Source organism: Diuraphis noxia, unplaced genomic scaffold, assembly GCF_037042655.1.
Source record: "Diuraphis noxia isolate RWA-SAM2 unplaced genomic scaffold, SU_Dnox_SAM2 contig0001, whole genome shotgun sequence".
Taxonomy (NCBI): Eukaryota; Metazoa; Arthropoda; class Insecta; order Hemiptera; family Aphididae; genus Diuraphis; species Diuraphis noxia.
The window spans coordinates 61,297,688-61,324,392 of record NW_028301711.1 but is presented as its reverse complement, the minus strand read 5'-3'; the positions used below and the strand labels follow the sequence as shown (position 1 = coordinate 61,324,392).

At 30.6% G+C, this 26,705-nt stretch overlaps 3 protein-coding genes across 11 annotated transcripts; 2 read left to right on the top strand and 1 right to left on the bottom strand.

Annotated features, from left to right (window-relative positions):
- The first annotated feature begins 17,758 nt into the window (after positions 1-17,758).
- Positions 17,759-18,691, top strand: LOC149061136 (SCAN domain-containing protein 3-like). The gene has a single exon (XM_089230850.1). The coding sequence runs from the start codon at positions 17,759-17,761 to the stop codon at positions 18,689-18,691; it is 933 nt and encodes a 310-aa protein (XP_089086976.1).
- Positions 18,692-18,713: 22 nt separating this feature from the next.
- LOC107169469 (protein ZBED8L-like) lies at positions 18,714-19,565 on the top strand. The gene has a single exon (XM_015519215.2). It carries the CDS (start codon positions 18,714-18,716, stop codon positions 19,563-19,565), a length of 852 nt encoding a protein of 283 aa, XP_015374701.2.
- A 1,476-nt stretch (positions 19,566-21,041) lies between these two features.
- Positions 21,042-26,265, bottom strand: LOC107169475 (uncharacterized). Of its 9 annotated transcripts, none has more exons than XM_089217275.1 (6): positions 26,169-26,265; positions 25,592-25,858; positions 24,628-25,306; positions 23,819-23,963; positions 22,563-22,736; positions 21,042-22,440 (listed from the first exon to the last, which is right to left on the bottom strand). In XM_089217275.1, the coding sequence occupies exons 3-6, from the start codon at positions 24,637-24,639 to the stop codon at positions 22,253-22,255; spliced, it is 519 nt and encodes a 172-aa protein (XP_089073401.1). In that variant the 5' UTR covers positions 24,640-25,306; positions 25,592-25,858; positions 26,169-26,265; the 3' UTR covers positions 21,042-22,252. The 9 variants fall into 9 exon arrangements, with proteins under 9 accessions (XP_089073401.1, XP_089073402.1, XP_089073404.1 ...); XM_089217276.1 differs by lacking the exon at positions 26,169-26,265 and having other exon boundaries at positions 24,628-24,827; positions 24,937-25,306; positions 25,592-25,976; XM_089217280.1 differs by lacking the exon at positions 26,169-26,265 and adding an exon at positions 23,015-23,162 and having other exon boundaries at positions 21,043-22,440; positions 25,592-25,960.
- Between the last annotated feature and the right edge of the window lie 440 nt (positions 26,266-26,705).

Sequence of the window (26,705 nt, the reverse complement as noted above, 5' to 3'; positions counted from 1 at the left end):
ATGGCGGAGTTTTTTGGCACACGTCATTTTTCAAATTACTCAATGAAAACAAATTAGAACTTCCTCCAGCGACAATTTTGAATGGAAGAGAAAAAGCAATACCTTACGTATTTGTTGCGGACGAAGCGTTCCCTTTAAAAGAAAACATTCTCAAACCTTACCCTGGAACTCACGAAAAGGGATCCATCAAAAGAACGTTTAATTATCGACTATCGAGAGCCCGCAGAGTTGTTGAAAATGCTTTTGGTGTGTTATCAGCTGTTTTTAAGAGTTTTTCGGAAACCAATGTTGTATGAACCAGAAAAGGCAACTATTGTAGTAATGGCATGTATATATCTACATAATTTTTTAAGGAGAGACAAAGCATCTAAGGATATGTATTCACCATCTGATTCGTTCGATCGTGAACTTGAGGGGCAGATAATTGATGGCTCACGGAGACAAGAAGTAAATAGTACCATTTTACGACCAATAGAAAAAATCGCTAGAAAATCCCCAAGAGTTGCAGAAGATATTAGAACGGAGTTTTCAGAATATTTTTCAAATAATGGTGCAGTTCCATGGCAGTGCGCCTATTCGCTAACCTCCGGATCCTGATAGCTTCATCCAGCTGTGCCTCCGTGCTAGCCAACTGTTCCACTACTGTAGTAATAGTAGAACTACTGCCATCGGTGGAGTTCAGGCTTGTGTTGCTCGCTTCACCGGTGAGCTGCGGAGTGCCGCTGGCGCTCCAATTGTGGGACGTGCTAGGCGCGCTCACACTACCCCCATCAACGACCAGGATCGTGCCCTTGTACACCGGAGATTTGGGGCGTCCCACCTAGGTACCTGAGGTGGAAGGTGGGGGGGTTAAAATCGGGCCCCCCATTCAGCCCTTGCTGCTGATAATGGGGTTGGTTCCCATCGCGGGGGTCTGCACCGTCCGCTGCACCCCCGCCGCCGTGCATTTGCATAGTATCCTCCAGTATGTACCGTGGACACATATATTGGCACAATGTCCCAACATTGGTCAGGGACTGCGTGCCCCGGAGCGTCCTGTCCGTATAATACACCTTCAGCGATGCCTCCACCGCATTATCGGCTAGTATCGCTGCTTCAGGGCCTTCATACACCGGTATAGTTGGTGCATCCCAGAATTGTGCCCTACATAGCGCTACCAGCGGGTCCCTGGTAGTGAAGTTGGCCACATCATCAATGTTGCCATTGGCAGAGTGCATCTCTCTATTGTGCGCTCTAGCGCATGCCTGTACCCAGGCATTGTTGTTAACCTTGGGTGACACTATCCTAGTAAACGCACTGAATGCGTCATCACTGATAGTCCATGCGTAAGATTCCGGCTCTTCGATCGGGGCTGTGTACTCCGGTAGTCCTGCCACCTCAGCATATACACAAAAAGGACATACGGCGCGAGCCTGGAGGCTAGCAGCAACTGGGCTGTAGGAGAGAGTTCTTACGAAAGTAGCCCCCAGTTCCCGTCCGTCGTCATAAGGTGTGTCTATACTGGTCGTGCCGGTACTCGGTTGTACGACAACGTCCGTCGTTGGTTCGAAACCCACTATCTCTTCCTCCTGTTTGGCCCACAACTTAATAGTGGATATAGCTCTGTACCTCGCGCTGCCCGGCGTTATCGTCTTGTCCTTGTTCAGACTGGCTATCCACTTTCCCTTGGCGTTAGGCAGCCCCGGCTGAGCCAGGATCCAGCGGCAAATAGCAATGGCCCACTTCCTGTTAACTGAACCCGCTTCCAACACGCCCAGAATACGTTTGTGATCTCCAATAATGCGTTTTCCGAACTCGGCGGCTCTGGCAGTGAGTGAGTCATTGCGCCTATTCTTCCTATTCGTCATCGTCACTGTTCGCGATTCCCCGGCTCTTTCTCCACGTTCCTGGTGCTTATGGGTGGTTACCTGTGAAGTGACCTTATCACCTTTGCTGTCTTCGGGGATCTCAGGCTCGACGTTTTCCTGGTACTTAGTGTGACGCCGTCTATTGCTCTGGGATGGAGGGGGTGGCGCTACTGCTGACATGGTCGACCACAGCAGGACAGCGTCAATTTCTCTATCACCACCGTCTGCGTCAGTGGTCTCGCACCGTACCCTCCTCGGGGTCGACGGGCGGAGGCACAGCTGGCCTGGCCCCATAGATGTTTGCACCTATCAGTGTAGGGTCCATCCCCCTAAGTTTTATGGGGGGAGGACCAGCATCAGGAGAGCGAGCTCGCTCGCTGACGATGTGGTCCGGCAGCCGGGTGGGCCCACCGATAGTGGGTCGACCCTGCTGCCGAACAGGTTGGGGACATACACGATACTGCCCTGTCCCTGGGCATCTGCTGGCCTTATCGGCCGTGCGTCATTGACGCTACCACCACTAATGACGGTGTAATTCGCTGACACTTCACTGTCAGCCCGCCAGTCGTAGTTTGCTCCGCGGATCACTCCACGAACTGCCATCTTACCCTGCTCCGACATGCCTGCAATAACCGACTCAAAGTCAGTACTGAGGGTGCCAGCAGCAGCCTCTCTGCGGTTTCTCTACGCATTCGCATATCGCTCCGCCTTCGACAACATATATCACATATATAATATGGTATCGCAGTAGAACGCTGTGTGTTTCCGTCCGGACTTTCCTTTTTCCTCCACCGTACTTCCTGAAATATTACTATTTCAGTAGACTTAAGTGGTTTGAGGTCCTTCTGGTTACGCTTTGTGACTTCCTTATAGGACTTCCGTAAACACACTGGCGGAAACAATTTCTTGTTTCCAGAAGTAGCCTAGAGATTTTTTATAACAATTTTATTATTGTTTTTTATTTCCTCTTTAAGCTATAACATTACATTATTACATATTTACATTAAAATGATTTAATAATTTGTATTGAATAATAAAAAAATTTTAAAAAAAGTTTGTCTTTCATTATGTAAATATGTTAATTTTTTTACTAGGTTGAGTATAATTTATTTTGGCGGTAATTGCTACTATTAGTATATTATATTGCATTTTTTTTAGTTATAATAAATTATATAAATTGAGGTTCTTATGATTATAATGTCGATAATAATAAAGTACAAATTAAAATAAAATTTTGATTGGATACAAAATGATAGGTAAGTATATCGACGGCTACAGACGAAAACCTCGTAAGTCGAAATTTTCATTTTTTTTTTTTTTTTAATCTATTGGATGCACTGTATTTTTGCGCACATTTTGATATCATAATATCAATTATTTCCCGCTAATTTCATTAGATATCGTTCAATAACAAATCCTCGTATCAATATTATCAATATCAAAACCTCGTAACTCGACTATAAAATTATTATTAATTAATATGAACGCCATAATAATATTATATTGTTATGTTAAATGTTTTGTACGATGATTCATCACCATAACAGCGTTTATAATAAAGTACACTAAGCTAATTTTAGGTTTTTTTGTATTCTAATATTATATTATTATCTTAGGTGTAGTTACAATATTACTACTTAGGTACCTACTTACTGTAAAATAAATTAGAGTAGGTACATAGTTATAATAATTCAGTTACCTAGTAGGTATGTCTCTTTTACCTGACGCCGAAATTCAACAGCTCTTAAATAATGCTTACAGTTCAGATGAGGATTATGGTAATTTTTAAGCTTTATATTACTATATTTAATATTATATTATTTGTGTTGATGTGTAAAATTATAACACTTGATATAATTTGAGGTTGAAAATGTAGTTGAAGCCAGTAATAATATTGATGAATTTCCTACTATTGAAGGTACATAATTATTTAAAGCTCTTTGATTTATAAAATAATTAATATAATATAATATTTATGCTTATATTATGTAAAATTATGATCCTTATTAGAATTTGAGGCTGTAAAATATGTGGTTGAAGATAGTCAAGATATTGATGATTTTCCAACTGTTGAAGGTATATTATAATAATACATAAGGCTATTTGATTTACATACAGATTTTTTATTTTTTTATTTAATATTTATTTTAACTTATATTATGTTAATTATGATATTTATTAGAATTTGAGGTTGAAAATATAGTTGAAGCCAGTAATAATATTGATGAATTAATTGAATAATCATATTCAACTTCTACTGAACCATCGGCCAATGTTTTTGCCACTATGTGTGCAGTACACTTAGTGCCTATAAAAATTAAAAAATGTAATGAACAATAAAATTTGTCTTAAATATCCATCATATAATTTTTAATAGGTAGGTACTAACCAATTTTACAGGATCCTTTTAATTTTAAAAATCGTTTTCTGTCTTCTTCACTCAGTAGCCGAGGATTGCCAGATCTATGACACTCATACTTTGCTTTAGTACCATTTTTGACTTGCCATGAACGAGTATTTTTAACATATTTTGATAAGCTCTCTTTTTCAACTGATTTTTTCCAAATTTCGAACTCTGAAAAATTGAATAGTTAAGAAACATCAAAATATATCTGTGAGGTATGTACTAAAACTAAAGTATAACTTTGATTATTTAATAACATGGTTTGTGAATTTTTTTTATTTTGATTACATAGATCTTGGCACTTACTTGTTAATATTTTCATAAAGAAACATAATTGGCTTCAGTATTTTAAATTTTAAATTTCAAACAAAAAATAATTTTCAAAACAATCAAGCTTCAATTTCAATAAGTATAATATTTTAGTCATAATTAATTATATATTAGTTAAGTACTAGACTAATTAACTAAATACATACCAGATGCATCTTTAAAAGTTTTTTTAATATTTTGTTCCATTTCTTTTTTCACATGGACCTTTTTTATATGAGCCTGAAGATTGCTTTTAGTCGAGTAGGATCTATCACATAAACAACACTTGAATTCAATCTTTTTTTTTATTGAACCTTGCAATTTTCTTTTTTAGGGTGCTTTATAATTGTTTGTCTATACTTAAATACTTTATAGCAATTAACACAAGTAAAGGTTTTAAAGTTGGAAGACATGATAAATTAGTTAAATATAAATAATATAATTTAAGCAATACAATTATTTTATGACAATAACTATAACAAATTTAAATAATAACTATCTATTAATAGATTATTATTATTATTATTATTATTTGATAACAATTGAATGATAACAATCGGACAGGCCACCGATGTTGATAAGTCACCGCGCCTGCGCACAACCAAGCAACCGTTCAAGAAATTACTGCAGCTAGACGCAAGTCATGCCAAATGCCATCAATAGAATTTGGTTCAAAAGCTTCCTCTATCATTTTATCAATTTGGTGGTTTTTAAAAAATGAAAATCTTTGGTAATTTAAGATCAGATTTTGAGTGTGGAAACCAACATTTTCCAGAAACTCTAATTGTCGGATCTTCTTGAGTGTATGACTTATAGGGTATTTTGGCGTATTGAACAAGTATTGAGAAAAAAAGAGTCTATTATTGCTCCATCTCAATACTATGACATTTTTAAAAGGTTTTGTACAGTGAAAGTGTATGGTCAGGACTTCTTCATCTATGATTATAAAAGTGTGGTAAAAAATCTGGTAAAAACCAAATTTGATTTTAAATCAACTGAGCAAAAAATTTATACATACACCAAGCGAGAAAAAACTGTTGGAGTTTCCAAAACCTATGGAGGAATACCGACAAAAATCGTAGTAGTAAAAAGAAACTCTAATCTTGCTTTATTGTTTAATAATCTTGTGGAGCTATACCAAAAACTAACCATGTAAAGTTATCTAAGCAAAACGATGTTAAGAACTTGCTAAAATACTTTACTATTCCTGAAGACTCTACACAGTTTTATGAAGATATCTTCAAAAACAGTGAAGATGTTGGAAATGAAGAGCTAGACAATGTATATGACGAGATAATGATTGAGTTTACTTGACACTACATTTTATATTTACCTAGTAGGCTAGCAGCATTTTTAAATTTAAGTGTTTTATTGTTAATTAATATTATTATTATTTTATACACAATATTAATTGCTATAAAATATGTTAACTATATTTTAACTTTATCAAGTCGAAAGTGTTCCTTTGTATTCTATTCATTTTTTTTTTTAATGAAAAAACATTTTAAATATTATTTAAAACTTAATATTTTAATGTAAACTCTTTTTTTATTATTCAAGTATAAAAGTGTTACTCTAATATTTTATTCACTTTGTTATTTTTTTTTAAATTTTAATGTTTTAATGTAAATTCTATTTTACTTTTTTAAGTAAAATTTTACATTTTCATTTTTTATGTGTTACTTTAATATTTTATTTACTTTGATATTTTTTTAATTTTAACATTTTAACATTTTAACATTTTAAATATTTAAAACTTAATATTATAATATTATAATATTTTTTATTTTTCAAAACTGAAAGTGTTCCTTTTATTTTTATTTTTTTTTGGTTTTTATTAATTATTAAAAGTTATTAAAAAGTGTTATATTAATAAATATTTTACCTAACAAATTGTATTCCTTTCGCCTATATAATTAATAGATACTACCAGTTTTCTGTGTATTATATTATTATTTCTTGATTTAAAGAAATTTAATTGAACAAATATTAGTGAAGTGTAATATTGCACTTAAGCCGCGGTCGCACGATGATAGCAAAACGCGATAGTTACTATCATGAGAATATGTGATAGTAATGTCCAACTATCAAATGTGTTCACACGAGCGGGTGATACTGTGATAGTGAATTGTGATAGTTAGTGGAACATTGATTAAAATTCTTAAAATGTGTATTCAAGTCAATGACTTAATGTTTGTTAAATATTAAATATTAAAATATTAAATAATGTCGACCGATGCAATCGAGCTAGCTCTTGTTGAAGTGATCAATGAATTGATTACTTTAAATAGAGGAAATCGAAGGTCCAAAAAATTATGGGTGCGACGTTGGATTGAGCGAAGAAACCAATTAGGAATTTCAAACACTCTTTTAAAAGAGTTAGCAGTTGAAGACACATCTAGTTACTTTAACTTTTTAAGAATAAACGAAGATATGTTTAATGTATTACTTCAAAAGGTAACTATTTTATAGAATTTATGATTGTTAATGCTGTAGATTTGCTGCGGTATATATAATATATATAATAAGTAATTTACTTAGGAGCTTGGTCAAAAGCCTCAAAATTATCAACTTCTCAGGAGGGATATCTAAACATTCATAAGTCCTGTTTAAATTCATATTTGTTAATTTTTTATCGTAGTTTATTCAATTATCAATATTATGATGGGTATATTAAAAATCAATTGTTTTTAATATTTTCATGATTTTGGTTTACTTAAATCATTTAAATTTTCTAGAAAAAATGTCTTAATTCATTTTGATCTTCACTTAATTTTCTTTGATTTTTCATTTTTTACATTCAAATTAAAACAAAATAATGTTGTTATTCTCAAATGTTATATAGTCTATCTTTTACGTTTGTGAAGTTGGCCCACCTAAGTGATTCAATTTTTTTTAAATCTATATTATTATTTTGCTATTATTTATAATAATTTATTTTAATATCTCAATTACTAATGTAAAATTCTAAGCTTATATTTCATCAATAAATAAAAAATATTCAACAAGACCTATTTATTTTTAAATTTTATAGGTGGCACCTAAGATTCAAAAGCAGAATACCACGATGAGGGAAGCATTACCTGCTAAGTTAAAACTTGAAGTAACATTAAGATATTTGGCTACTGGTGATTCCTATAAAACATTGCAATACATATATAGGGTCGGAAAATCGTCAATAAGTGAATTTGTACCAGAGGTGTTCAATGCAATATTTCAAGAACAGAAAGAATATATTGAGGTAAAACTGGACAAAAATTGAAAAATAATTTTTGTAATTTATATTTTAACTTTGACAGTATGTTACTTACAACTTCAATATAACAACCTAAATAAAAAACTTATATAACTCTTAAGATATTTAAAACAAAATAGTTAACACCACTTAAGATAATTTTATGAAATTAACGATTAACAATCATGATCACTCCAGTTATTATAATACAGTTGTGCATTTGCCTGTGGTTCATTTATAGGGTGAGCGAAGCATGGCACAATTTCAATTGTATCATTATCTGTACTTAAAACATCAAAATCATCATCAAATGTTTGAGATGTTACACTTAATACTGGTGATAATGGTCTAGATATCACGTTTATTCGGGCACTAGTCAACATACTCTGTATCTTTTCTTGGCATACCAATGCTTGCCTTAGTGGTAATTTTTCCAATTGAGCCACTACATGATTACCAAAAATATTAAATTCATTAGTTGTTGCTTTTAGTTTGCATACAGCTCTTAGTGTTTCAACAGCATTATCTAATGAGGAATCAATCTTGATCAATCTCTGATTTTTTATTTGAATTTTGTCCACTTTTTTTCTTCATGCGCTTTGCTAATTGAGCTGTAGATGTATTCGTATCATTTAGTACATCTGTACATACACTTTCAGGCTCTGTAGTAATTATTTCAGCATTGTTATTTGTGCCACCAACAATTGTTTCAGCATCGTTTGAACAGTTTGAAGGTGGTGTTGTGAACTAAAAAAATAGGAGCAATATATTAGAATGAGCAAAAATAAGTTTATAACATCATTTTTCAGGTTCCACGTGAGAAATCTAAATGGAACAAAATAACAGATGGTTTTAATTCATTGTGGAATTTCCCCAACTGCATCGGGGCAATTGATGGTAAGCACATTGTTATGGAATGTCCAGCAAATTCCGGGTCCAACTATTTCAACTATAAAGGGACGTTCAGTATTGTATTATTGGCTCTAGTTGATCATAATTATAACTTCACTTGCATAGATATTGGTAGTTATGGAAGCAATTCTGATGGTGGTATATTTGCCAAATCTGCTTTAAAAAAGGCAATAGAAGAACACGTGTTGGATACACCAACAGATTCTGTGATTTTGGGAGATGATGCTTTTCCGTTACTACCATATTTAATGAAACCTTATGCCAGACGCAACCATTTAACAGAACGAGAAAAGGTTTATAATTATAGGCATTGTCGTGCAAGACGTATAGTGGAAAACGGATTTGGTATCCTATCAAGTCGTTTTCGTGTATTTAGACGGCCAATAACATTAACACCAGAAAATACAATAAAATTAGTAAAAGCAGCTTGTGCACTTCATAACTGGATCAGGAAAAATGGAAAGAATCCAAACTCAATATCTGTAGATATAGAAGATACAGAAACTGGACGTCTTCTTAATGGTTCATGGAGGAATGATACTAGCCCTACTGGTTTACAGCATTTGGGAACAATGTTGCAGCGAAATTCTAATACAGAAGCAAAAGATAAAAGAAATAGTTTGGCCGATTATTTTGTTGGAGAAGGAGCAGTGGATTGGCAGAATCGAATGATTTAATACAATATTTATACATTTTTTGAAAACAAGATTTTATATAACTATAACAGATCCAATAAATTATTAATATTGTAGCAAACAAATATATTTTTAAAAACTTACTAGATTTGTTTCTGATTGTTTAACACCATCATTATTTTTTTTCAAAAAATTGTCTGCATACACAAACCACTGCAGTTTTGGAACATAAACATTTGCAGTACCAGATCCTGTAGACTTTGATTTATTAATTTTTGTTAATTCCTGGTTATATGTACATCTAATAATATATTAAAATCATCATTATTATTATTATCTTTATTGATGGAAAAAACTCCATTTACAAAATACTATATATATATATTTATATAATATACCTATAGGTACTTTATACTAAAGTACGAGGCGTGTCCAGAAAGTAAGTTCCGTTGGGCAATAAAAACATGTAAATGTGTAAATTTTATTATAAATTTTATTTGAATATAAAATACATGTATTACTCTATTTTTCAACATAGTTACCACCATTATTTAAGCACTTATCATATCGAGGTACTAGTTTTTGTATCCCTTCATCATAGAAAGATGACGCCTGTGATTGTAACCATGCGCTAATAGCCTTTTTCACCTCATCATCTTCGTTGAAGTTCTGGCCACCCATAAATGATTTCATGTGTAAAAAAATGTTCTAAATGAGTAAATGAAATAATCTGATATGACCGTAATTAAGATAACATCGTAAACACGATAAAAATAGAAAACGGAACTTACTTTCTGGATATACCTCGTATTATTAGTATATTAATTAAATAAATACTATTAAATTACCTTATACTTCTTATTTTTAGTCGTTGATTTTTTATTGTTCCTAGGCCAGAACCTTCCAAAAGAAGTTGTTCTGCTGCATCTCGTTTGTACCGTAATTTAAAATCTGGGTCGCTTTTTAACCAGAGACATGGAAATCTCTGGTAGTCTTCCAGGAACTTGAAGATGTCGAATGTATCAGACATTTTTATTCGTATAAATTATAAAATACGTTCTTAAATCTTAATTCTTATTTTAATAAAAAAAAAGATGTACTAACACCACAGAATAGACACTACAATAGTACAATAGTATGATAGTAGACTGTTCGCACGATGATAATTACTATCACTATCGTGAAATCTACTCTCACACTATCATGCACGCATGATAGTACGAGAGTCGCTTTCGCGATAGTTTGATAGTCACTATCGATCGGTTCGCACGATGACACTCTCTTGATAGCAGCTTTCACGATAGTAACTATCGCGTTTTACTATCATCGTGCGACCGCGGCTTAAAGTTGCGTCAAAGTATTTTAACTTCTTAACTTAAAATGATCTTAAATAATATTCAATATAAAATTTGATTTATGTAAATAGAACGTTTTGTAAGAATTTTGATAAAAACATACTATTTGTGTTTAAGCGAAATGTACTATTTGGTGCAAATACTACGTTTTGATCCAATTAAAAATGTAATTTTATGGAGTTATGGAGTATGGACTTATCGTTATTAATTTCCATTTACCAATTATAAAAGCACCTACTGGCTAAAATAAACTAAAATAATTATTTTGTTTTAAATTTAAATAAAAAAGAAAAAAGATCTGTTCGTGGGATAAAAAATGTATTACCCCGTAGCTTATCATTCGGGAACGCACGGAGAAGCTATTAAAAATAAAGCCCTATCAGTATTTGGTATGATAAAACGTAATTGCTCACAATTTAACAATCCTTTCACGTTCAAGTGCCTATATACGTCACTTATCCGCTCTATTCTTGAATATGCTCCTATAATTTGGGTAAATAACAGCAATGGCCATAGTGATCAACTTGAGAAAATTCAAAACAAAGTTCTTCGATTCATATGCATTAAATCTAATATACCAAGAACCCCCCACTCAGGATATGAACAAATTTTAAATATATTACACTTAGAATCTCTAAAATTACGTAGAATTAATACATATAGCACCTTTCTTACAAAATTAATAAACAATGAGATTGATGATGCATTTTTACTTAATCTAATAAATTTTAAAACCAATTCTCATAACTTACGCAACAAAGATTTATTTTATCTACCACATTTCCCCCAGAAGTACATGTTGAATGATCCTTTAATCATTTTGATGTCTTGCGGTAATAAACAAACTTTTAATTTACTATTTAAGTAATTGTATGATTGTTATTTAATTCTCTTTAATATTATATTGTACCACATAATCCCACTCTGTCTCCCACTTTTTTTTCCTTTTTTTTTTTTTAGGTTTTGTATCAATGTAATCATTATAATTTGTATTATTATTTTATTCCTTGTACTACCAACTTATATTGAATTTTTTTAAATGTGTTAATTATCAAATGTTATTATATATACTATTATTGTTATTGTTATTATATATTGTAAATTGGACTTTGTCCGTATAAATAAATAAATAATCAAGAAAGGCTGATGGCCTATCCATTATATATTATCTATGAATATACCACATCGACCGATGTATACCGGTACGCGTATTAATATTCCATATGGATTCGTATCCAATTTTTGTTCTAAAGATTACGTACTTTAATAGTTATTTGTTTACATGTCAATTGTAATTGGAACATGTAGTTATTTATTTAAAATTAAAATTATAAATGTCTCCAAACACTCGCAATAAAACACATTAAAATTATTACGAAGATATAATCACTATAATATTGATAAGAAAACCACGTTCAATGTTAGCACACCAGCTCCGTTGCAGGACCTTCAAATAAAAATATAAAGTTTACAATTTAACATTCACTGAACCATTGAACATTGACTCTTTGAACTAACCTAGCACCATGATAAATTTGAAAATAATTAAAAGTTCAATACTTGAACTTAGCACTTTCCATGAACCATTCGGTCGCGTGAACCGACTGGGAACCAACTTATTTTTACTCGGGAAATTATATATATTAAAAACATTAATTTATTATACATAAACCATATAAAAAATACTTACTATACAAGTTGGAGATACTATATAGTAGTCTCATCTTTGAATGTAAATTATTGGAAAAGTTATTATTTATTTTAAGTCGGTTGATCTCTTATAAATCGCTGTGAGCCATAACGAAACCAGGGGGCCTATTCCCGAATTTTGTCGCATTCGACATAAAACTGAACTCGATTGATTCGTCGTCTATGTTATTCTCGAAATAATGTATGACTTTTCTCGAACGAAAAACGTTCGACATTTTGTCTACTGCTATATCGCATTCGACAAGATTTAGTCGAATGATTTTTTTTATTTACGAGCACCATAGATGAAATAAATAATAATATATCCCTTTCAGGCCCCAATGTCATTATAATGGCATTACATTAAAAATAAATGTAGAAATTATAATTGTGTGTATAACTGGAGGGAAATTGGTTTATTTTGTCAACGAATATTTATAGATAATAATAAGAATTATGGTTATATATTTTATCACTAAACTATATTGAAAATCAATGATGTAAAAGAAAAAAAAAATTTGCCGGGATTTTTTTTTTTTTTCTTGTAATAAATATTAATTATTGATAATCAATTGGGAAAAATCCCATATTTTTTTCCCCGTGTCAACACTGATGTTATTGTATTATGCCGGTATTAAAATGTGGTTATTATCTTTTATCAGTGAGTGGTATCGTCTTAAGTAATATGCCATTATAATGGCAGTTGGGCCTTGGGCGTTTACAACATTTTGTGATAACCGATAATATTATTATTCATGTGCACGTGCATTTTGCCGCTGTTATTCGTTATCATTTATCGTTATTCTCCAAATCTCGTCCGGTACTCGAACGAGTAACTCGTTTCTGTTGTGTAGTGAAGAATATCAACTATATTAGTAAGTATTAATTAAATATATTTTAATTAAACCACATAGGTAGATAGTTATAATCAGTTGATTAAATTAAATTTATGTTATAAACTCTAGTTTGAAATGTTAAAAAAGCAGAATCAGCTGCCCTATGGAGACATCATCGAATTGTTAGGTGATGGGAGAGACTCAGAATTATCATCATTGTCAGGCGACGACGATGATTTTGTTGATGACAATGAATTCCCTTGTTCAGAAATTGAAAAGTCTAGTAAAGAACAAATGTTTGAAAATGTACTTGATGATTTTGAACTGTTTGAATTCGAAGATGATGAAGATTTCAACGTTTTTGGCATAAATAATGGTATGTAAAATATTATTTTATATTATTTATTTTTTTGTTTCTAATTATTTAAATTTTCTTTATGAAACAATTACACTGTATATTTTAGAAACAGTTGAAGATGAACAGCAATCAGATAACAATGCTTATGGTAGGTATATAAAATATTATTTTGAATTATTTTTATTTGGTTTCTTTATACATTTTAATTGTTTTAATAGCTAGGCCAAGTACACCTGCAATACCAACACGTCATATAGCAATAAGACCTGTTGTTGAACACGGACTACACCTCAATAACCTACCATATTACACAAAAAATGAAATTAAATGGTCAAATAGACCATTTGTCAGTAATTTCTTAAAGATTTCGCCACCAGCTCCAGAATTATCAACTACTTATAAGACTCTATTACCAATAGAATATTTCAGTAAATACTTTCCTGAGGAAGAGTTTGAAAATATGGCCAAGTACACAAATATATATGCCAAACAAAATAATTTCATAAAGTATGTAGATACTACACCTTCAGAAATGAAGGTGTTTGTGGGTATACATTTGAAGATTGGTTGTCAAAAACCTAGTAGAATAAGATCATGTTGGACTAATGAGGACAGAGTAAATATAATTGCTGATAATATGTCTCGAAATCGTTTTTTTCAGTTGAGGTCTTGTTTTCATGTAATGAATAATGATGACATTCCTGAAAACAATGTTGATAAATTTATAAAAGTTAGACCACTTTTTAATTCTTTTTTAAAACGTTGTAAAGAATTGCCAGTAGAAACTAATCTAGCTGTAGATGAGCAAATGGTCAAATTTAAAGGGAAATTAGGTGTCAAACAATACATGAAAGGCAAACCCTGCCCTTGGGGTATTAAAAATTTTTTACTCTGCTCTGCTAATGGTATGGTTTACAATATGATTTTATACCAGGGCAGTTCAACTGAAATAAATCATGAAATACAAAAAAAATATGGCCTTGGGGGTTCCATAGTTTTACAATTAGTTGAACACATAGATAAAAATGAAAATTATTTATATTTTGATAATTTTTTTAGCTCTTACAATCTATTTACATCACTTGAGTCTTTGGGAATTAAAGCTGCTGGGACAATTAGACTTAATCGTTTTGCTAATCCTCCAGTTGTGAGCGATAAAGAGCTAAATACATTAGGAAGAGGAGCTTCATATGAAGTTACCTCAACAGATGGAAAAGTTGGTCTGATTAAATGGTTGGATAACAAATCTGTTACTCTCGCTTCTAACTTTGTGACTTCAGGCAGCCCAGATATTATTAAACGGTATGATAAAAAAAATAAATGTTATGTTGAAGTAGGTCGCCCTGAAATTGTGAAACTGTATAATGATTCGATGGGTGGGATGGATTTGCACGACCAACTCATTAGCTATTACAGAGTATTTATAAAATCTAGAAAATGGACTCTGCGTATGCTGTTTCATGCCTTTGATATGGCCACTTGCAATTCATGGTTGGAATATAGAAATGATGCTGAAACAATAAATTTACCAAAAAAAGAAGTAATGGACTTATTAGGCTTTAAGCAAAATTTAGCTTCAACATTAATTTCTATAGGGAATTCTGTAGTAACACCTTCCAGAAAACGAGGGCGCCCGTCGTCATCTAACAAAACTATAGTTCAACCTAAACCGTGCAAAAAAATCGTTCAATTGATAGATACCCTACTGATGTGATGAGAAAAGATAACACTGGCCATTATGTATACATGGATAACTTGAGAGATGCCACATTCTGTAAGTTAGAGGGGTGTAAAAAAAGAACCCGTATGGCATGCAAAAAATGCAATGTCCATTTATGTATTACCAAGACAAGGAATTGTTTTTATGATTATCATAATTAAATATTTAAATCATATTATAATTATTTAAATTTATATATATAATTATTAACAATGTAACAGATGATCTTATATTTTATATTTATTTACCTAATGTTATTACTACTTAGAAGGATGTTTTTTATTTGTTTTATCGTTTTATGTAACTGCAAAGACTGCCACAGTATAACCATTGTGATAATGATTATAAACTTTATTTTTTATTGTCTTATTTAATTTTATATTAATTGTTCAATTTTTAATTTTTAAAAATTGTTATTTTATTTTGTTTTTACGAATAAAGATTATTCATACGATATAGTGTGTTATACGTTAAAGCCCAATTGCCATTAAAATGGTAATGTAAGTAATTATATTTAACGCTCAAATGCCATTATAATGACAAGTCACCAAAACTCAAGTTTGGGTAGTCAAAAAATTTCAAAATTCGAAATTTCTCTTAATTTAAGTATGTTTTATGTAAAGAACACATGAATTATTTTTTTTTTTCATCAGATCATAATTCGGGCCTGAAAGGGATATTTCAGTTTCACACTAATCAAGTGCATAACACTATGATTATTGATTAGTCGTATATGCTTGTGTGTAGTTATTAGGTAAATCTTTAAAATAGGTACCTCTTAATTTTGTTGTCTTATAATTATTATTCTGAAAGCTGAGTTAAATATTTTCTACAATGGCGAACGAATATGAAAGAGCCATGATGTTTGCTATTGAAAATATAGGGAGGCTAGAAGCACAAAATGTCAGACAGCCGTTTGGCATTAAAGTAGATCCTTTCTTAGCGCTGAATGATCATCAGTTTGTAAAAACGTACCGGCTAAGTAAAGTATTAACAAATTATCAAATTATTTAATCGAATTAGTCACTCCATTTATGGAATCACCAAAACGCACGTCAGCATTGAGCATCCAGAACAAGGTAATAAATAATAATATGAATAATTAGGTGCCTATAATATTTTAAATGTCGTGATAACAATTATGTTCTTAGGTTTTAATTGCATTGCAGTTTTTTGGAACCGGGTCCTATCAGTTGCCTACAGGTAATTCTAGGTTTAGTGCCGTTTCTCAGCCTTCTGTTTCACGCAGTATAAGCGAGGTATGAAAACCAAGCTTAAAATAAAGTAGTTAAAAATGGGGTACCCCATTTTAACCATCTCTTGGGTACCCCATTTTAAACAAAACTAACAAGTCACACAAAATATTTTCTATGAAAATTTAGATTTGACGATTTAACTTGGAAGTTTTTAAAAACAAAGCTTATAAAGTACTAAATTAATAATAATAATTAACTGTTACTAATATCCGAAAGGAGACCATAAAAACGTGAATCACTGACAGTGAAATAGTTTCTACACTACACGCTAAAAGTTTAATTATTTTTTTTGTGATAAGAATATTTGATTTAGAACAAATATTTAAACATCACATGTTTTGATAAGCCTTGTATTGATAATTTACGATTTAGTTATCATCAATCGATTCCAGTGTGACCTATAACACCTATACCCTGTTTTACCCGACTACCCCATTTTACCCAACTACCCCATTTTACCCACCTTTACCCTAGATTATTATGTATGTTTTTAGTATAGAATATGGATACAAATATTTTTCATCTGAGAGACCAAATTTAATACAGTTAGTGTTGAAAGCAATAGATTAACAAAGTAATCCAGACAAGTTTAAAGTTGAATTAATAAACAATACTTAAAACAGTGAACAAATATCGACTGCCTAATGACAAGAATTGTGTACATAATCATACTCTCGCTAATATTACTAACTGCCACCCACATATACAATATTAAAAATATGTCATATCTGCATTTTAAATTTCTTTATAAATGTATAACTATATACTAATAATATATAGTATGACAATACTACTTATTGTATACAATCTATAGCAACGGTTCTTAACAGGGGCGGTACCGCCCCATTGGGGGCATTTCGGTCTCTCTGGGGGGCGATAGTTTTGAAGGGGGCGTTGAGGGGGCGGTGATCTTTTTCAAACTCGGAGATGAAAAATAATACAATAATTGAAAGTGAAATCAGAATAGTTGTAATTGCGACAATTGCGTACGCTATCGCAACGGCATACGGCATGTTATCTAATCGCATTTTACGTATCGGGAACGTCCTGTTTATAATAGATTTATTTTTACATTCCATAACTGGACTATTGTATACTGTACCTTGCACTCTTGCAGTACGTGATTGATATCGTTACAATGAACGTCGCGTTTTCGAATAAACTAGTGCGTTTTTCTGACAACACTAATAAATATTTTTATAATGAGTGATCATAGTGCAAAAAAGAAGTGCCGTCAGTATTTAGTAGAGTACCTAAAGTTTGGTTTTATTGCATCACCACTTAATGTACAGTTACCGTTGTGCCTTATATGTGAAAAAACATTTTCGAATGAGGCAATGAAGCCATCAAGAATGAAAGATCATTTATCAAAAATTCATTCCGATAAACTGGAGAAACCACTTTCGTTTTGTCAGGCTCTTAAAGCAAAAATTGAAAAACGGTCTACTGTGAATAGTTTATTTAAAAAACAAACATCTGATCTTGAGAAAGGACTTGTCGCTTCGTACAAGGTGTCTTTATTGATAGCAAAAAACAGTAAACCTCATTCAATCGGTGAAACTCTTATTTTACCGGCTCTCAAGGAAATAATCGATACTATGCAAGGAGAGGGTACTAGCAATAAGATGATTAAGTCAATTCCTTTGAGCAATGACACTGTCTCCAAAAGAATTGATGAAATTTCAGATGACATCGAAAACAAACTTATAAATTATTTAAGAGAAAATAATTTTGCACTACAGATTGACGAATCAACTGTGACAGATAATAAAGCTATATTACTAGGTTATGTGAGGTTCATTAATGAACGTAAAGAAATCGTCGAGGAATTATTGTTTGCTACAAGTTTGATCACTGATACCAAAGGGTCGTCGATTTTTCAAGCGGTGGAGGAATATTTTACCAGAAAAAATGTCCCCTTGACAAATATTATTGCATGCGCAACGGATGGCGCTCCTTCGATGACCGGTCGTCATGTTGGGTTTATAGCCCATCTAAAAAAAGCTGTCCCAGGTGTTATTTGTGTTCATTGTGTTATACATCGCCAACATTTAGCTGCTAAAAACTTAAGCGGTGTGCTGCACGAAACCCTTCAATTCGTCATAAAAGCTTTAAACAAGATAAAACAAGATTAAAGCAAGTTCACTCAATGACCGCATGTTTCGAGAACTTTGTCATGATAATGATGAAGATTTTGAAAGATTACTTTTGCATACTGCAGTAAGGTGGCTTTCCAAAGGAAAGTGTTTGTATCGTTTTTTTGCATTATTTGACTCTATCATTGAATTTCTCGATAAAATTGATCCTGTCTTAAAAGAAAATTTGAAGCAACGAAAAATTGAGATTGGGTACCTCACAGATATTTTTGAAAAAATAAATGAAGTCAATTTGAAGCTTCAAGGGAATAGGATGAACTGTATTAAAGCCAAAGGAATAATTTCCTCATTCATTTTTAAATTAGATCTGTACAGAACAAACATAAATCGTCAAGAAATGATTCAGTTTCCGAATCTCAAGTCATGTTCAGACGCAAATGGTTTAATTCCAGAAGACAAAATTCTAATTTTCACTGATCATATTTTGCAGCTCAAAAAAGACATGAAATCAAGATTTCAAGACCTACTTGAGTTACAAATCTGTAATTGGATTTTAGATCCATTTTCTTTTGAATCTGTGGAAGATCTCGAACCTCATTTACAAATGGAATTTATCGATCTTAAACACGACTGTGAGGCACAACTTGTTTTTAAGCAGATCGGTTACGAGCTTGCCTGGATCAAGCTTAAAGACACTTATCCACAACTATGGCAACAAGTTAAATTGTTGCTTCTCTCTTTCCCGTCAACGTATCTAGTTGAAAAAGGATTCAGCGTTGTTGTTCAGCTTTTGACGAAACAAAGAAATCGGTTGGACATTTGCAACAAAGGTGATCTACGTTTAGCTTTGACCAATATCAAACCAGACATCGTTAAATTAGCAGCTACTCATCAGGCTCAGGGCAGTCATTGATAGGTATAATTTGTATATTTTATAATTTTTTTTTTATAGTTCAGTAAATCTTTTTGTATAGTAAAGTATTAAATTGTTTTGTTAAGTGGTGTAAAATATAACCATAACTATCTAAAAATAAGAGTTTTTACTTTAATAGTTTAATTAATAATGTTATAATATACTGATGAATAAATAAATATACAAATATATATATACCTATATATATATTTATAAGAAGAAAATTTGATTTTTCACGAGGGGGGGCGTTAGCAATTAGTTATTACGATAAAGGGGGCGCTGAACTAAAAAAGGTTAAGAACCACTGATCTATAGGGTAACAACTAAATTATAATTTAATATATTTTCAACAGTTAGTTCGTTCCCATGGCTACTAATTAACAAGAACATAAGTCATAGACTTTCCTTGTAGATGAAAAATATCGAGTAGAGTACAACTGGAAGGAGTTTTTTGAAATTTATTAAGAATGAAGATACCTAATCTTCAACTGATATAGATACTTAACTTGTAACCAACATAAACGCTCATGACATACTGGTTAAGTATCGTACTGAGATCAACACCTTTAATTAAAGAAATATGTATACTACCTTATTAATATTATAAATTTTTGTTAAAATAAACGATGGAGGAGTGAGCATAGGCGAGTGACGAAAACGAAAGTCGAAAGGACGAGACGAAATAGGAAATAAGGAATAGACGACGGTCGAGTTAGACGAGTAGATTGTTTATTCGTTTATCGTACAATTTTACAATATTACAATAATAATGTGATTAGTATCAATATATCATATTTAGGCGGAAATATTTCTGATAATAAATACATTTTAGGCTATACCATAGCTATACCACAGTGGTTCATGCGACAAGCTTATTACTAGTCGACATAATCTCGAATGCGACTAATTTTAGTCGAATGCTATTGGAGAATAGCGTTTAGCAGTCGAATACGACATAATCAATCGAGTTTAGTCGCACACGACTTCTTGTCGATCGGTTTCGAGAATAGGGCCCAAGTCTTTTACGTGCAACTCAAAATCAAGGTCACATGAGTTGAATTTTTCCCTAGCTAAGTCTATAGAACAAATAAACAAACAAAAATAACAATTCTTGCTGTACCTACATTTTTAACACAATATTTAAATTACCCTTCATGATGCTCATAAACCAAATATTTTCGAGTCTATAATTATTTCGAAAACCTGTCCATGAACATTTGGATGATAGCTCATTACTGAAAATTCTTTGAAACACACGTTTAATAAAATTCTTGATGTCAGTACCTCCTATTCTAGTAATAAAATTTGTCTGGAAAATTATAGTATGTCTTATATTATAGGACTATATTCGAAATATAATTATGCATTAGTGATTTGTAGGGCCCGGAATTATATGCACTAAAAATGTACAAAATATGCATGCATAAATGATTTTTATTCAAATATGCACTTAAAATATGCATAAATATCTAAACAAAAATGTATTTTAATTAAATTTATTTAGTTTAAAAATGTATATAAGTCATTTAATAGGTAATCAATATGGAACAAAAAAATGTGTTAAATGCCTAGTTGATATAATTTTTAATTGTATTTTGTATGATGTATTCAATTGAGTATGTTGCATTTTGAACATCCACTCATCTAAATGAAAACTCGTAAACAAAAATCAATAAAAACAAATTTAGAAGGTATATTTTTGTAATACAATATTTCTATGTTACCTGGAGAGTTATAGTTAACTTTAAACTGCTAATGATTTGGATACATTTTCAAATAAAAATGCATGTCGATTTTTAGCAAAGCTTTTTCTTTTCACATTCACAGGTTTTACATAGGACATAGCGTTAAATCTTAGTATAACTTAATAACTTAATATTATTTTTTCATAAATATGCATTATATTTAAGAAAAATGGTAAAATATGCATAAAAATTAAAAATGTTCCAAATCTGCAAAAATAGCATCATATTAGGTTAAGATTCAAATGTGAGTCTTATTATCACTTTTATCTAGCTAATTTTTAATTTAATAAATAAAAGTATGCAAATGCATACAACTCCGGGTCCTAGCGATTTGTAATGTAACAGAAACAAACATAAAGGATAACATACATCATTTGAAACAAATTGGTCAAAAAAAAAAAAATTTAAAAATTAAATATTCTTAACACGTTGAGTTTAAAATCTTGATCATTTTTAATACGAGTGTCAAAATCTTTAAGTGAATCAATATTTTTTAATGGAAACATGGCTAAAAATGTACTATCAATAGGGTTATTAATATTTGGGGTACCAGACATATTTTTTATGATTTGTTCTAGGCTATCAATTCTTCCATCAATCCGTTTTAAATATGCATTAGTTTCAATACCTTATTCGTATATAAGATTCAATATATTTGACTGAATAGCATCTTAAGTAGATAAAATATTAGTATTTAAAAAGTTATTATATTACATTATATTATATTATACTAAATACAATAATAAAAGTAATATATTCAATATATATACTTTTTAATTTAAATTAACAGTTTTTAGTTTTAGCAAAGCATAATTTATAAATAAAATACATAAATGCATCAATGTTATTTGCAGTAGTTAAGTGGTTTTAAACTGTCACCTTTTAAATGTGACTTATTATTTACAAAAAAATCTTAAAGTTAAAACATAACTACCTACAATACTAACCACAATTTATAGCAAAATTGTTAGAATTATTATTGAGAATAGCTGAGGCAGATAATATTGGACGCGGTGTTGAAAACTGTGAACTCTGTATTATGTTTGTGTTTTCAGAACACATAGGAGATACAGACTCATAATCGTTTAAATGTTGATCATTTGGTATGTTTAGTAATGTGTTCATTGCAGCTAAACAAATTTTAAATAGGCACATTAAATATACATTTTATAGTTATAAAATGGATTAATTAATCTATTAAATTTTAATTGTTACATGGTGGTATAAAGAATTGTTTAATGATATTACTTACATAACATATAAGTGTTGCTAGACATTTGTCCAGGAGGTTCCGGTGATGTGTTTGAACTTTGATCAATATTGTACAATATATTTTCTTGATTGCTGCATGTTGAGGTAGAAGCTAAAGTTTTTTCTTCACATGACTTTTCCAATATTGTTTTAGAATATTTATCATGATTTGTGACTACAAATAAAAATAAAATTGGTTAAGGTAAAAATAATATCACACACTGCTAAAGTATACCCAACAATATCAAATATTTTCTATAAACTATAATGCACTATGCTAAAGTCTAGTACAGTATAGGTAAAAAAACAGAGTGATAACTGTAAGTATAAAAAATAATTTTATTTAAAAATGCATAGAAATTTTGGATATTTAATATTTATTATTAGAATTTATAGTTTATCCCTAAACTAGGTATTATATGAATAGGTATTTAAGAATAAATATATAATTACTAGAAGACATGGAATCCAATGAATTTGGTTCAACTCTATAAGAACAAGACTCTCCTTGAATACAAGTCATAGCATTTAACACTAGACTTTTTGTTTTATCATTATTTTTTTTTGATTACCACTAGAGGTTGATCATCATCACTGCTGTCTACAATTAATATGAAATATTATGTTTGTTGAATTGTAAATAAACTATAAGAAATATTAGTAATGTTGCTGCTAAAAATTCAAACTTTTAACCCTCAATAACTACATATTATTAAACTTATATATTTATTGCAATAATCCAACTTTGGATGGAAAACAGTTAAGTATTAAAACTTATAAATATGTATTGAACATAAACATAAGATTATTACCTATTACCTAATTATTTAAAAATATGATTGTTTTTAATGTAATTAACAACAATTATTGAATATATATATATACAATAATAATATAATATAATATAGAGTAACACGCTAACACAATACACAATTAATAGAGTAGACAATATGAAATTATAATCGACACATTTAAAATGAAACAAACAAATAAAAATGTGTATAAAATATGTATATATTTTATTCTTTGTTTCATTTTAAATGTGTCGATTATAATTTTATATTATCTACTCTATTAATTGTGTATTGTGTTAGCGTGTTACTCTATATTTATTTATTAAAAGTTATATAAATAACAAAATATATATTTATTATTTACTATAATTTAGGATAATAATTCATATTTTATTTTAAGAATTTTAACTTATAACTTATAAATACTATTTGAATTTAATGTGTATTAATAAATAATACTTACCACTATGATTGGTATTATCAAAATTTCCAAAAAGTTTTTTTCTAGAAGTAAAATCATTAGGCTTAGCTTTTTTTACAATTTCGATCTGATTCAGAAGCTGACAGGAATATCTCTCTTTCTCTTTTAGCAGCTTTATCATAGTTATCTACATATAATCGAATGTTTTATTAATTGTGCTTATATGTATGTTGTATTATACTATTACCAATTATAATAGCCATTAGGTATTCTGATCTATGGTAGCAACAAAAACTACATACATTTTTTTAAACAAACATCTTATCTTTTAACCATAGGGGTTTTAAAATATAAATATTAAATATAATAATAAATATAATAAATATAATAAATATAATAATATGATACTATAATAACTATATGGATAAAATACTTAAAATAATTGCATAATAAGTATATAAAAAGAGCCATTCACTTGACAAAAAACTGTGAAATTTTTGAAAAAAAAAATAATTTGTATAAGTACAGAAAAATGTACCTACCTAACATAATTTTTATGATATGAATACATTTTGTCATTTTATGAAGTAGAATATAATATGAGATTTCTGTATTATTAAAAGAAGAACAATTCAACTAATATACGACATATTAATATGTATTGTAATAGAAAAATAGAAACAATGTAAAATGTCAATTGTTAAATAAGTTTAATATCATATTCATTAAAAACAAATAGCTGCTCTAGGGTATTTTATCACAAAAAAATATTCTACCAAATACTAATTTACTCCAATATAGGACTTAAATTATTGTTTTCATTTTATTTAAACTTCATTATGTATACATACATACCAAAACATAAGCTGTCAACTAAATGTACTGGATACAAAGACCAGTTACTTGAGGGTTCTATGGCATTATTTAGCAAGGCTGGTGTAACTTTTTGCTTCCTAGGCCATTTACAATATACTTTTTTGTCTTGACGACTAATCCAATTATTAGGAATGACAGAATAGGTGTTTTCTTCTTCAAAATAACCCACATATCACTGGAATTATAATTATAACAAACAAGACCAAATAGTCGTATACAAATTTGAATGAATAATTATCAGGATTACCTATTGTAAGCGATCATAGTTTATTTAAGATACCTACCTATACCTATATAATATAACAAAATAAAACTGGAGTTTTAATTTGTACCTATATCTATGTTTATTGGATATTATTAAGTATAGGTGTTTTCTAATTTTAGATTCTGAACGTATGATTCAGAAGTTCGGAGTGATGAATGTATTGATTTTACAATGTGTGTTTTTTTTTTTGTGTGTCTGTGTACAGCATAACTAGTTGAAATAATGCTTCAATTTCAAACAAAACTTAAGAACTTCAGAACATAGTCAATTTTATAATACTTCATCTGCAACTTTCAATAGAACACCCACAAATTTCCGTCCACCATCATCTTAATCTGCTTTGTCTTATTACACTCAATTCTCCAGTGATGAGTTGTCAAACGAATATACTATGGAAAATGTTAGTTATTTAAATCCCAGTTCATAAATATATTTTTTTATGCAATATTATTAAAAAAGTAATATATTATAATATACCTATTTATTATAAATACATATATCAAGTTTACTTTTATTGTCAGTCATTAGCAAATAATTAATTGTATTATCTATTTTTAAAATACTTCCTAACAATATACATTGACTAATAAAGTAATTTAATAAAAATAAATAAAATACTGGAATAATAACTTATTTTTTTAAGAGTAAATTTTATTACAAAAATACCTACATACCTCAAAGTTATCACCAACATTTCTTCGGGCTGTATAGCTAATCGCATATTGGTATTTTGTAGCTGAATATCATTTTTTATGCACAGTAAAAGTTCATCGAATGATCTTACAGACATTCGGAAGTAGTTAAAAAATTTTGACGAATCTTCTCGAAGTTTATAGTACAACTTCACGTAATGCCCATTTGTATATCGTTCACAATTTATTGGATGAACCCAATGTTCCTTTTTAGTCCGTTTTTGTTTTAGGTATAATTAGGTTAAAGAACTAAAGGAAAAAACTTCGTCTGAGTCCATATTTAAAAAAAAACTTTGTGAAAACAGTACGCAATACGTCTTTACAACTTTACAAACAAGTAAATACTAGATAAGATACAAAATCAATGATAACACATTTTTAACGGACGTCATATTGACGCTCGTGTGCCCGCTCTAGTGCGCGCGTTAAATAGTACGTCCGTCGCAACGCGCGTACGTAGTGCGTCCGTGTGGCCCCAGCCTAAAACGTTTTGAGGAGTGGCTTGTAGAGTAAGCGAAATATTGGTTAGGTTAGGTTTTAATTATTGATTCAGTTATACCTGTGTGGAGTGTAGCTAAGACATCATGGGTTGAATAATTTTTGCGGAAGCCGCATTGTTGTTATGTGAATTTTTTGTTCGTTTCGAGAAATCACACTAAGCTTTTGCTTATCATTTTTTCAAGTAATTTGCTTAGGGTACTGATAAGCGAAATTGGACGGTAGCTAAGAATATTAAATTTATCATTGTCTGGTTTTAGTATGGGATTACGAGTGCCTGTCTCCATTGATTAGGGAAAATTCCATTGTTCCAGATTAAATTGTAAATTGCGAGGAGAGTGTTGATAGCATTATCCGATAAGTTTTTCAAGAAGATGAAAGGAATATTGTCGGTTCCGGGACTTTTGCTATTACAGTTGTGAAGTGCGAGGTAGAGTTCTTTTATATTGAATGGGTGATTATATTCCGCGTTGTCGGGTTGAAGATAGGGGTTAATTGTGATGTTATTTTCAGTTTCATTCTTGAAAATTAAGAAATTCTCCTCATAATTTGCATTGCTGTTGTTTGATTGAAATACCTCAGCAAAGGCATGGGCAAT